The sequence below is a fragment of the Nuphar pumila genome, chromosome 3 (assembly GCF_984573655.1).
Source record: "Nuphar pumila chromosome 3, dmNupPumi1.hap1.1, whole genome shotgun sequence".
In the NCBI taxonomy this organism is placed as follows: Eukaryota; Viridiplantae; Streptophyta; class Magnoliopsida; order Nymphaeales; family Nymphaeaceae; genus Nuphar; species Nuphar pumila.
The window spans coordinates 40,025,231-40,039,016 of record NC_143251.1 but is presented as its reverse complement, the minus strand read 5'-3'; the positions used below and the strand labels follow the sequence as shown (position 1 = coordinate 40,039,016).

The window sequence follows — 13,786 nt, the reverse complement described above, 5'->3', positions numbered from 1 at the left end:
ATCCCAGTTAAGTTCTACCTTATGGTGTGATAATCTGGGTGCCACTTATCTTGCTGCTAATCCTATTTTTCATGCTCGTACCAAGCATATCAAAATTGATTACCATTTTCTATGAAAAAAAAAATTAAAGGTGACATTGAGGTAAAGTTTATATTATCTCAAGATCAAAACCTCTTCTTAGACCAAAGTTCACATATTTCAAAGACAAGCTCAATCTCTTGGAGGTTGGCTTGAGGGGAGGTGTTAAGATGAATGATCAAGTAGTGTCCCACTTCAGGTTCAGTCCAATGCCAAGGAGACTCCTACTGCTATGCCAACTCTATTCAATGAGAGTCTTACTGCTGTGCCTCATCAACATACAACCAATGTTGATGAGAGTCTGTTACGACAATGAAGCCTTACATGATACTTCAAGTACAAGGTTTTGATGATGAGCAAGTGAAATCAACTGCATTTCAGCTAAGGCAATGAATAAATTGAAGAATTCGATGAAGAATCTTTGAAGACTAGTGTGCAAATGTTAAATTCATTAAAAGTCTTAGATTTTTGTAAGAGCCTTACTTAGAGTGCATATTTAGGTTGCATTTTACCTAAAAAGTCTTTAGAAAAACTTTTCTAAAAGAACCCTTCATGAAAATCTTTTTAGAAAACTCTTTTCTTAAATTTTCGTGTTTATTAGTCGACCAATAGACTCACCAGTCGACTAATCCTTTCACGCCAATGTGTATTTTACAAATTTGTGGAAACAAAAACCATTTCTTCCTTATGAATGTCTTCTAACTCGTATTTTCAGACATTTTAAAGTTCCCTTAACTAATGAAAAATACATTAAGCAAAAGGAGTTATTTGATCAAACTATTTTTAAAAGGATGAAAATCAAATACCTGCCTCCTTTAAATGTTGATCAAACTGAACCATCTGATCCTACTGAACCATCGATTTCTGAACCCTCACCATCTTCTGCGACACCTTCATTTCAAGCAAAACGAAAGAAATTTTCTACAAGTCAAGACAATGATGAAGTTTTGCAGCGACTGGAAGCTTTGGAGCTGCATCAACGCACTTTTCGTGAAGATGTGACTCAACAACTTTCTTCGATTCAGAAAGATGTTACTGCAATCAAGGACTTGCTCAACTCACTTTTCTGATCTTTATTTTGTCTTTACTGAACTTTAATATTTTATGGGTTGTAATATTTTAAACTTGTATTTACATTTTGCTTATGCTATTTCTGCCCTTACTCTTTTTTATTATGACAAAGAGGGAGAAAAAGATAACATTTTGCATGAGAAATGCAAAATTAAGAGAAAAAGATAGAAATTGCATATTGCATTATGACATGGAAATTACATCATGTGAAAGCACTGAAAATTTCATTTATGAAAAATATTTAAAAATGCATGAAGTAATGATGAAAATGCAAACCAATCAATTTGTGATATATGTGCTTTGAATGGACTAACTTTTAATGTTTTGCAACATATTGATAAGGGGAGTACAATCTCCATCTATGCATCTAAATGCTTCATCTTTGATTAAGTTTGTCATCATCAAAAAGGGGGAGATTGTTACGACAATGAAGCCTTACATGATACTTCAAGTACAAGGTTTTGATGATAAGCAAGTGAAATCAACTGCATTTCAGCTAAGGCAATGAAGAAATTGAAGAATTCGATGAAGAATCTTTGAAGATTAGTGTGCAAATGTTAAATTCATTAAAAGTCTTAGATTCTTGTAAGAGCCTTATTTAGAGTGCATATTTAGGTTGCATTTTACCTAAAAAGTCTTTAGAAAAACTTTTCTAAAAGAACCCTTCATGAAAATCTTTTTAGAAAACTCTTTTCTTAAATTTTCGTGTTTATTAGTCGACCAATAGACTCACCAGTCGACTAATCCTTTCACGCCATATTTTCTAAAAAGTCATTTTTGTCAAATTAGTCGACCGAAGGTTTTATCAGTCGACTGGACAGAATGTTTGTTTTCTGGAAAATTTAGCAGCAGTTGACTAATGCTTTTATCAGTCGACCGGACAGAATGTATATTTTTCAGAAGATTTTAGCAGCAGTCGACTGAAAAGTTTTTCAGTCTACTGATGATATTACCAGTCGACTAATTTTATCTCTAGTCGACTAAGTTTCAAAAGTTTAGATTTTCAAATAGCTCGATAAACAGATCAGTTGACCGACGATAACTGTCAGTCTACTAATAACTAACTATTAGTCGACTAACTACTGTTTCAGTCGACTAATTTTGCCATTTTTTCTGAAACTTCAAAAAGGTGTGTCTTTTCATTTTTCAAACGTTTTGATTGTTCAAAATAGACTGTTTTGACACCCTTTCATACCCTCAATTTATGAAAACTTTCAACTGTAAATATGAGTGCATTTTACACTCAAAAGTACTTCAATTCAATCAATTTGAATCAATTACTCTTTGCTTTTCACTCATATTCATTTTCTCACTCACGTGATATTTTTCACTTCAGTTTTTCACTCAAATTCCTTTGAGAGATAGTGAATTCGTGAGTAGAGTATTTCAACAACCTCAAAAGCCAATTGCATCTCATTTGCATTCAAAAGAAGAGCTCATAGGTTGTATTGTAAGTTGTTACTTATTTTCTGTAAAAGGAAGGACTCCTTGGTTTAAAGGAGTTATTTGCTTTCAGTAGGTGTGTTACTGAAAGTGGGACCGGATTTGGTCTGTATGATTTTGTAGTTACACAAGGTTGATAATGGAAATCTCAAGCGGGTTTTGCTTGGGGACTGGATGTAGGTCGGGAAAGACCGAACCAGGATAAATTTTGTGTTCTTTGTGTGTTTGCTTTTCAAATTGCAAAATCCGTCAATATTCCGCAGACAATTTTTAAAAGCACTATTCACCCCCCCTCTAGTGCTCGTTGTCTCGATCCTACTGCACTTTCAGAGTCCACATTCAATGCACCATAGTACCATAATGATAACAACCCATCTAATGTGGTTGGTTTCAACAAGACTCGTAAGGAGGTGGTAACATCCTTACATGATAAGATAATAAAGATGAAGATTAACGATGACTCTAAGGTGGCAACATCCCAAGTGGTTATGATGACCACTTCTCCTCCTAATGAGATCACATTTTGTAACTCTAAATGCTATATTTATATGGACTCCAAGAAAATGTGAGATTGTAGAGTCCATAATGAACCACTTGTAAATCTTTATATAATAGCAAGAGCATCTCCTCTTTGTCTGAATTATAGAGGGAGTGACGTAGGTCAGTTTGACCGAACCACGTTAAATCTTGTGCAAGGTGTGTGTGTGATTTCCTGAGTTACCTGGTCCAAACAACTTTTCAAAATCCCCACCAAGACAACCATTTATGGTGAAATTTCATCCATGTTGCTGCACACACACACACAGAGAGAGAGAGAGAGAGAGAGAGAGAGAGAGAGAGAGAGAGAGAGAGAGAGAGAGACTAGCTGTGGGTATTTTGGTGCAATGTGGTTGGGGACATCGAGCCGTGGGTATTTTGGTGACTAATGCAATGTGGTGGGGACATCCAGTGCTTTGGTGACAACAATCCACCGAGAAGACTAACTCCGGCAAGAAGGATTGTTGCTCAAGCATAATGAAAGAAGAAACCCTTAATTTTCAACTTTTGGTAAAATGATCAAAAGGAAGAAACAAGGGGGCAATAAGGTAAGTTGCACATTAATCACAGGAGCGGCTCAAGAGAAGCTGAGGCCCTAGGCATGTTTCATTGGAGGCCCATATTTATCCATATGTTTTTCCACTGGAGGCCCTTAGTATGTGCCATGTTTCATTCGAGGCCCTCAACATGTGAAATATAAGCATTATATATTTTTTTCATTTGAGGCCCTAGGCGGACTCAAATCTCAAAGAGGCCAGCCGGCCCTGATTACTAACGAAGGAGGTGGGACTTTGAGAATTATTTTGTTAACTAAGCAGGTTTTCTATAATTTCTGAAAAGGTAGGCGGTCTTTGTTAATACGTTATAAGGGTTTTTTGTAAAAAAATTCTTTTCTTTTTAGTGGGTTTCGGTAAAACTAGAAGATCTTGGATAGATCTTGGCCCGAGTAATAGAATTGGACCCGTTTCCCATAAGAAAAATCTACCCATGAATTGATTTGTTTCAAGCCAACATGATACGGCCTACGGCTTGGTTCACATTCCTGTGTCAAGTTCACTTGTCGGTTAGGGCAGTCAAGGTTTGATTAAAGTTGGGATTGATGGCGATGGTACAGTTGGACTGATTGATGACAAAGGAACCAATCCAGTTCTACTCATCCCCTATGTCATCCTTATCATCGTACCCCATCTTGGGATCTCATTGATGCAAGCTGTTTTTTTTATGGAATCTCACCACATAGATGTGATATATACATGGTCCATTTAGTGAATATCAGCATTTGAATCGCCAAATATGTCTTCTGCATATGATTTTCTAGCGATTAAGAAACCAATGACCGTAAAAATGCCAACAAAAATATTCTAAATATCATGTATTTTTGTAAAAAAAATGCAATTCAAGGGTCCATTCTTATCGAATTGATCAACTTGAATCCATCTATGGAGCCAGATTTAATAAAAAAAATTGCATCAATGAGATCTCAGATGGTGCATGCTGATAGGGATGACATAGGGGATACCTTTAGATTGAAAGGGCTACCACTCAACTTGTTTGCAAATCTCTCTCTCTCTCATGAACAGACATGTGCCATGCACGCTAGTTTATTTAGTATTATTCTAGGGCAATTTCCTTATAGGAACCTACCATTTACCTGATATTTTATGTCAGGTGCCATCTTTACTGAAATTCTTGATACATATCAAACTTTTCAGGACAATGGCCAAATACGGACCTTGAGTAAGCTCCAACAAAACGAGCAGGAGTAAATGTGTACAGGTACAAGAAGTTTCCACATTGCCCTTAACTTAAAATAACATATGATTGCTCTTTGAAACGCAGAAATGATGTACACAACTTTCCTCTACTAAGCATAGTAGAGAAAAAGAAGCAGGTCATTTTCAACATTTTAAGATATTAACTAGCAATGACTGGCATTTTCAATGTTTTAATATACTAACTCAGCGTACGTGACTGAGTTTCCATAACCACCAGTCAGAGCCGTAGGGAACCCCAGGTTTCCAAGTCCTCCAGTCAAATCTTCTACTTGATCATTTGATTATTAATTTATCTTTTGGTTTTAATATTCATGATTGATACATGATTGAGGTTTGATGTTAGGTATTCCTTTTGGGAATTTTGTTGATATTGATGAGCTCTAGGATTGTATCCTGTCAAGCTATGCAATGGTCTGATAATTGAAAAAAATATTGCAGGTCTTGTGTGGGGAGATAAAAGGGTTTATGTTCTGCTGGTTATGTGCGCAGTGAGCAGATTTAGTTGAAAGTTTGATCTTTTGAACAGTTGTCTGATCAAATTATGAAGTCCTCTGTAACTGATAAATTATTTGTGGGATTAATGCAAGGGGAAAAGGGGCTATATTCTGCTGGTTATGCATGCCATGTTTTCCTCTGTAACTGATGGTTTTCAATTTTGCTATTGCATGTGATTGATGAGTTAGATGCTGATTTATTTGAAACCAGATTTAACTATGTGACCATATGTTATTTCTCAGTTCTCCACTTGAATGAGATTTGCATAAACTAAGTAGACACCATTATCAAGATAGGCTCAAAGTTGTTCCCCATGCTTGCATGGTTAACAATATCAGATAATTTTATGAGAATTCTGGCAGCACCCAACATCACCACCAACAATTTTTAATAGGTATCTAGCATATGGATTCTCATGAGTCAACCTATTATTGACTTCATTGCTAATTGCATATATTATTCAGCCCTCATTTCTGAACATTATTGTTGTTAGCCTTGTGAAAATCCGAGCACATGTGGAGGGAGAGAATAAAGAAAGAGAGAGCAGTCAGTTGCCATCAACAAAATCAAGGAGATGACAATTAGGTCTCAAATTTGTATCACTTATATATAATGACAGGGTTCTGTAAGAATTTTAGAACTACCTTTGCTACAAAACAAATTCATGTTACAGCCCATTTATACATAAATGACAAGACGACAATAATTTTCATAGCAGTTTAGCCATTAGAAATTACCAAAATATCTTGAGAGAGAGAGAGAGAGAGGTTTCTGGTAGATGACTATCATTACTATGGCTGCATATGTCAGATTATTATTGTTCATGAAAAGCACCATGTGCAGCGGAATGGAAGCCGTATGTAGGGTCTCCCCTCCTAGTATAACGGATCGGAGGTCGGCCCCATGAGGCAGTGGTTTGTCAGGTGTGTTTGTTGTTAGCTGGTGGGTATATAGTTCATATGTTTGCAACGATCGTATGATAAGGAAAAATCACACATCTACAGTTGCATTCCTTGTCCTCTCCTAGTCAAATATTTGAGGTATACATTCTTGGCTTTTGATAATAAAAAATATTAAAAGTTTTTATTTGTAATATTGTGTTAAGAAAGCAAGAGCAAAACCAAATCAAAACTCAACAATAAAGAGAATAGCAAACAAAAAAAGAACACAAAATATAAGTGGTTCTGTCTACGACCTAGGTTCAAGGGCAAAGGAGCAGAGATTTACTATGCTCAAAAGAGATTGATTACAGAGGTGTCACAAACTCTCTCTTAAAACGTTTGAGAAAACTTATTACACACAAAACTCTAATAACCCTCTTCAAGAAAACCATTTCCCAATTATAAAAGGAAACTCAACTTGCTAATTAAGAAAAATTGCAATGTCAAGCCTAAGTTATGAACTTAACGGCCTGATCCCTTTAACGGCCTGATCCCTCTGACTACCACTACAAACCTTCATTTTTCATCCAAAATTATATTGAAATGAATAATGTGATAGAATATGATGCAAAAAGGGGTTACGTGAATGGGTAACCATAAGTTATGGGTTAGTGGGTATGCGTTAGAGACGTTTTGGAATCCACGATTGTGTTGTGGTTTCTAAACTTAAGGAGTAAGTTATGTAATTCATGGGTTATAAATGGGTCATGAGTAGTGGCTATTAATGAGAAAGTGACAATTATAGGTATACCTTTTTAGCTATAAATAGAGGGTCTTGAAGGTTGTACAAAATGTGTAATCTCTCACCTTTTGCTTTTACCTTGTGTTAAAGAGCATTTTACTCCATTGTTAAGTTAATATTTTATATTGTTGCTACATATATCTTTGCTTTATTCCAACATAATGGAGCAAAGCGGGTCTAGAATTCAAGGCACACAAAACATATTGTATGATTAAAATGGTCACTACTTGTAAAGTTTTGAGCTTCTATTATAGTGAATGAAGAGCCTCGATAATGATGAAAAATCTTGGTATCTCACTTGGAGAACAGTGTGTACCCCTTCTCTTATAGTTGCTCAAGAAGGTTATGAGCCTCTTAAGATATCATCTTTCTTGATGTCCCCATGTTAAGCTGGCCTCAGAGTCCTTGAAGAAGCAATGCTAACAAAGAAGGAAGAAAGTAGCGATGTTTTCTTGAAAGAAAAATATAATTATGAATTAACTCGCAATATGAAAAGAATTACACCTAAGATTTTAAGTGATGAGATATCACTTAGTATGAGATGGTGATTACATTAGTTGGTGCTCACTCATCCCATTGGTAAAGGGCTAGCCACATAAAGATTATACCTGTAGACTAAAGCCTACCTTCTCCTTGAACTCCTCATGCATATTACTTGGAGTTCATATTTAACATCTCAAATTTTGTCCTTTTTGGGATGCACACCTTTTTAGCACTACCGAGTAATAACTTGATAGGGGCCTAGGAGAAATGCAGTGCAACTAGTTTGGGCATTGCAAAGCATCTGTGCAAAAGTATGGTGAGTCTCCTTATTCGATTACCTGAAGACCATGTTTGAAGGTAATGAAGCAAGATCATGCAAAGGATCCCTTATACAAACCTTAGCCACTATTGCTTATAAAGATGACAAAAGCATGGAGGAGAAACAATGTCAGAATAAAAAAGGCCACCAAAAAATGTATCCTCCATGGTATTTTCTGTGGGGAGAGAAGTTGGGCTATCAATAACTTGAGCAGCAAAAAAGTAGTGATGTTGAATGACAATTCTAACTAAATCATTTATTAATTAGTTGAAACGTTTCTATACCCCTAAAGTTTGGACATCCTAGTTATGGGCCGAGAGGTGTCACATTGATCGTAGACTGGTTTGGACGTCCCATTACGGCAAAGATGTATCAAACAGATGGCCTCTTTCAACTTAAAAGCCTTAAGCTGACCTTATGGGGCCATGAGATTCAGTGATTATTAGTAAGTGTAGGTTTGTATCACAGGTTAATGCACGTTCCCGGGTGGATATAATCATCTTGATCCAATTCTTGATCTAATACCTTTAACCGTTTCCTGATTTTTATGTGCTCCAAAGTTGAAATAGAATCTTTTTTCTGCTGATAATAACAGTAACTGCTGCTGAAAATGGTAAAAACAACAGATTTCTTTTTGGTTTTTTTTTTACCATGCCATTGGAGAATCACACCAATGACGCGTTTCAGTTCAGGTGGGCCACATGAAGGTTGAACTCGAATAGGTCCAACCGAGTTTAGTGGTAGGTCCCACCTGGGGAGACGATTTTAGGCGTGCCCAACTGGACGTGTTCCATTCTGATCCAACTTGGAAACATTGTTGGCTGGAGGAGGCATTTATTTTGAAAATCTTGGCTTACCAACTTGTAGTTTATACTGCTGCCTCTAGCACCATTTTTAACAGGACTAGGTATTAGTGGTGAAATGAACTTTGTCCTTTTCAGAATACTAACTAAGAAATGCTTGATACCAACATATTAAAAACACGAGTTAGCCCACAAGGGCTCTACCTTCTTCGCCAGGGGTGATTGGTTATCACATGATATGGGACTATCATGGTTTGAACCCCAAAAAAGTGTGGTGCTGGTCAAAGCTGTGTGTACTCTCCGATGGGTAAGGAAGGTTTTTGTTTTTACCAAGTGGAGGCTTGCCAATGTGGAGTGAGTGATGAGAGGATCATTTTCCTTTGCCCAACTTGAAAACCCCAACTAATTGAACTTCTCACAAGCTCTCCTCATTTTGTTTCACAAATTATTGGCCTCTGTTTTTTATAGGCAAATTCCTTTCCTATGATAGTGAAACCTAACCATCCAGCCATCTCATTCGACTCCTATTGTTTAAGAATAATGACCGTACATTATGATAATATCCCCACAATTTTTTAAATCCTCTTATGTCCAAAATCACAACTTTTTGGTTTTAAAATAACCCTTTTACCGTTCACACAAAAGAATTTCCTTTGGATATACCAATTTTCTTCCAAATATGCAAATATGCAAATTTCTTTTTGAATATGTGAATATATGATTTTTTTTCAAAATATGCAAAATTTCTCCTAAATATGCAATTTTTTTCTTAAATATATATATATATTCCTTTAAATATATGAATTTTCTCTTAAATATGTGATATTCATCCTTAAAACACAACAAAACAGAACATATAACAGTATACCTATGTAAAATTAAATTTCGTGCTTGCCCATTTTGTACTATATATACAAAACTCGTAGGGTATTTACAACAGTGTGCCTATTTTTAGTTATTTACATGACGTCTGCATGAATTTTTGTTTTCTAAATGTGTTGCAAAACAAAGCACGGTATAACATTTCAAAAAGAGCAAATTTCACATGGGGTTGCAAAATGGAGAAGATGCAAGTGTTTGATGTGCGAATCTAATTTGTTAGGATGAAAACTATTTATATTCACATATTAGTTATGGAAAATTTGAGATTTCTGTGAAAACATCATGCAAATACTATTTTTAGTGAAAGGTTGCGAGATCTAGAGCGTGTAGCAATGTAACATGCGAAACTCAAGAGAAAAATCACATATTTAGCAAAAAAAATCAGATATTTAGGAGAAAAATTATTTATTTAGTAGAAAATGTTTGGGAGAAAATTTGTATATTTGAGAAAAAAATCATATATTTAAGAGAAAATTCGTATATTTAAAAATTTAAAAAGAAATTTGCATATATGAAAGAAAATTCACATATTTGAGAATAAATTCACATATTTAGAAGAAAATTCACATATTTGAGAGAAAATTTGCATATTTGAAAGAAAATTTACATATTTAAGAGAAAATTCACATATTTAGAAGGAAATTAGTATATTTGGGAAAAAACACATATTTAAAGAAAATTTGTATATTTGAAAGAAAAATCACATATTCGCATATTTGAGAGAAAATTCATTTGTGTGAAAGGTAAAAAGGTCCTTTAAGGTAAAAAATTTACAAATTTGGATATGAGGGATTTTAAAAATTGTGGGGTATTTCGGAAAACACAGCATATTTGTTGTACAGTACGATCATTTTAAAGTATTATTTACCCATTCCGGTATTGAATGAACAATGTACGCATTAACCAAGAATTTAATATTTCACATCTACTGTCCAAAACAAAGTCGATGCATGCCTCACCCAACAAGCCCTATTAAACCTCCACAAGGCAGCGAGCTGGTCACTTCTGCACATAGCCACGCTCCCAACGTTCTCTTTGCTAGCTAACATTGAACATGTTAGCCCATAAGATCAAATTTTCAATAACAATCTCTCGCTCAAAAATAGCAGACAAGAGAGAAAGAGAGTGCAGAACAGCTATGCACGTATAGACATCTCACTCACCTATCCGCTATTACCCAGCATTTTTGCACCACGCCCTCCCAATATAAACAAACGCCCAACCCCTCTCCTACGCCCCTCCTCACATAGGCTTCAACCAATCACTTAAAAAACAATGAAACTCCATTGTTATTAATCCTTTCTTCTTCTTATTATTATCACTATCACGGTTCACATCATTGTTGCATGGATAACCCTCATCCTCAGGTACTACAGGAGCCCCGAGCGAACTCCAGCAGCGGAGTCAGCCAGCGGCCCAGGAATCCACCTCCTGGACACCGGAGGCATCCGTTATACCATGGAATCCGGTGGCGCAGCGGCAAGTGGGTGTCAGAAATCAGGGAGCCAGGGAAAATGGCACGCATCTGGCTCGGCACATTCCCATCACCTGAGATGGCTGCTGCCGCTTACGACGTCGCCGCCCTTGCACTCAAAGGTGGAGCTACCTTGCTTAATTTCATGGACATCGCCCATACATTCCCTGTTCCAGCGTCAACTTCGCGTGCCGACATCCGGGCGGCGGCTGTGGAGGCGGCGTCCAGGTTCCGGCCACCAGGTAATGACCACTCATCCTGTTCTCAGGGAGTTTCAGCACCCCGCGACGAGCCAGTTCCGGGACCATCAACATATGCAGAAGCATCCGAATCACGGATGCTGGAGAGTGGCGAGCAGATGCCGGAGTCAAGCGAATTTGTCGACGAAGAGGAGCTGTTTGACATGCCGAATCTGCTGGCGGACATGGCCGAAGGCATGCTAATGAGTCCACCGAGAATGTGCTCATTGTCACCGGAAAACTCGCCGGACAACTCAGAGGAAGAGAAGCTGTGGAGCTACAGATGAGTTCTCTTCTCTCTCCCCTAGCTTTCAAGGGGAGCTGGGAAAGAACGCAATCATTCGACGCAGGAATATGGGATTTTGGGGATGAGGTGTGAAATTTTGGTGTATTAATTTGAATGCTCAGAGTGCATTGATACAAACAGTGATAGTAATAAGACAGTGGTCGTGATAATGAAGATGGAGAGATTGATGATAGCAGCATGTGTAATTTTGTCGTGGTGAGACTAAAATTTTTATTTATTAAGTACCAACATTTTCTGCATCAGCTTACAACGATAATAACCTATAAATGGTAGCAGGTTATATGTTCCCCCCACACAAACACACAGGTGCATGTTCGGGGTCCGAATGAGCGCCACATATATAAGCATGTAAGGCTTGTATCCCCGTGTGTCTCGGCATCACTTTGTGTTGGAGTCTGGTGCGGTCGCAAAGACTTAAGTATCATTTTCTGTCATGAAACGATGATTTAAGAAAAGGACAAAAATATCTTCCATCCAAAAAAGAGAGGAAGATCTTTAACTCTTCAAAGTCCAAACGTTTTGTTTTCGCTAAGTAGTAAACTCCTATGTTGTCGCCGGATCACCCTTTGACGATGCACCATCTGCTGTAATAAGAGCTTCCTTTGATGACACACTCTGTATCATTGTTTGCTACCGCCAGAGCACCCTTTGCCGTCATCTGCTACCACTGGAGCAACCTTTGCCATCATCTGCTATCGTCGGAGCAACCTTTGTCGTCATCTGTTGCTGTCAGAGCAACCTTTGCCATCATCTATTGTTGTTGGACCAACCTTTGTTGTCACCTACTGTCAGCAAAGCACCCTTTGTCATCATCTGCGCAGTGGGAGCACCGTTGCCACCATCGGCTGCATCTACCTTCTGGGTGTTTCTCCTCTACTATCGGATTACCAAAACTTATGCCGTTTTGGTGAGTTTCGTGTAAGGTTTTGTTATGTAAACAAATCAATTTGTAAATCTGAATGCTAAATCTTATAACTGATTATACTATTCATGTTAAATAACACCTATTTTTATACTCAAACAAATCGATTTGTACATATCCACATTTTAGGTGTCGAAAAATAGTTAGCACGATTTATTCTTATGAAGGCCAAACATTACAATGATATGTACTTATGAAGGCTAAATTTTTACAATGATTTGTACGTTTGAATGCAGAAATGATTTATACATTTAATGCAATAGCAATTTGTACATTTGATGCAACAAAGATTTATACGTTTGAAGCAGTAACGATGTGTATTTATGATTTATAAAGTTACCACAATTTATACTTAAGTTTGCTAAATCGTACAATGATGTTTACTTATGAAGCCCAAATGTTACAACGATATATACTTACGAAGGGTACGATTTCTATAATGATTTGTATGTTTAGAGCATGAACAATTTATACGTTTAAATCAGTAATGATTTGTACGTTTGAAGCAACAATGATTTATATGTTTGATGCAGTAGCAATGTGTATTTATTAAGTTACCTCAATTTGTACTTAACTTTACTAAATCTTACAACGATGTTTACTTATGAAGCCAAATATTGCGATGATTTGTAATGTTGGTGATTGTGTAATAAATGTGATAATTTATAATAATATATACTTAGAGAGGTGGTTGTAACATATAATGATGCAGTTAAATTTATGTGTTGTGCAGGTTATCAATGACTAAAATTCATAAGACAAGAAAGCCCTCGCCGTTCGAGGGGATGACAACTAGAGAAGTGATTTGTCAGTCCAATATATATGAGCGTTATGAAACATACCAAAATATAATGAAGATTGAGAATGATAGACGGAGACAAAGTGTTGGAATTTTATAAAGCGGAGCCTAATCCATCAGATATTGAAGATGAAAAGCAAAGGAAGAAGGATGAAGAAGAACTAAAGATGAAGAAGAAGAAGAAAGATGATGAAGAGAAGGAAAAACAAAGGAAGAAGGAGGAGAATGAAAAACAAAGAAAGAAAAGGTAAATGAAGAAGGAGGAGAAGAGGAAAAGGCAAAGGAAGAATAAGGATAAGGAAAAAAAGAGTGAAAGGCAATTAAAAAAGAAGGAGGAGGAGGAAGATAAGGAAAGACAAATGATGAAGAAGGAAGAGAAAAGACAAAGAAAGAAGAATCGGGATGAAGAAGAGAAGAAAAAGCAAAGAAAGGAGAAGGAAGACGAGGAAGAGAAGGAATGAGAAGGAGGATGAGAA

General features: G+C 36.7%; 1 protein-coding gene across 1 annotated transcript; it reads left to right on the top strand.

Annotated features, from left to right (window-relative positions):
* Positions 1-10,915: 10,915 nt before the first annotated feature.
* LOC149842661 (ethylene-responsive transcription factor ERF026-like) lies at positions 10,916-11,569 on the top strand. Its single transcript, XM_090000715.1, has 2 exons — positions 10,916-11,334; positions 11,416-11,569. Exons 1-2 carry the CDS (start codon positions 10,916-10,918, stop codon positions 11,567-11,569), a joined length of 573 nt encoding a protein of 190 aa, XP_089856841.1.
* The last annotated feature ends 2,217 nt before the right edge of the window (positions 11,570-13,786 follow it).

Excerpts from the sequence above, each read along its gene's own strand:
- LOC149842661 (XM_090000715.1), top strand. The coding sequence starts at position 10,916 with ATGGATAACCCTCATCCTCAGGTACTACAGGAGCCCCGAGCGAACTCC. Across the intron at positions 11,335-11,415 it reads GTTTCAGCACCCCGCGACGA|CGAATTTGTCGACGAAGAGG; the intron begins GCCAGTTCCGGG and ends GCCGGAGTCAAG.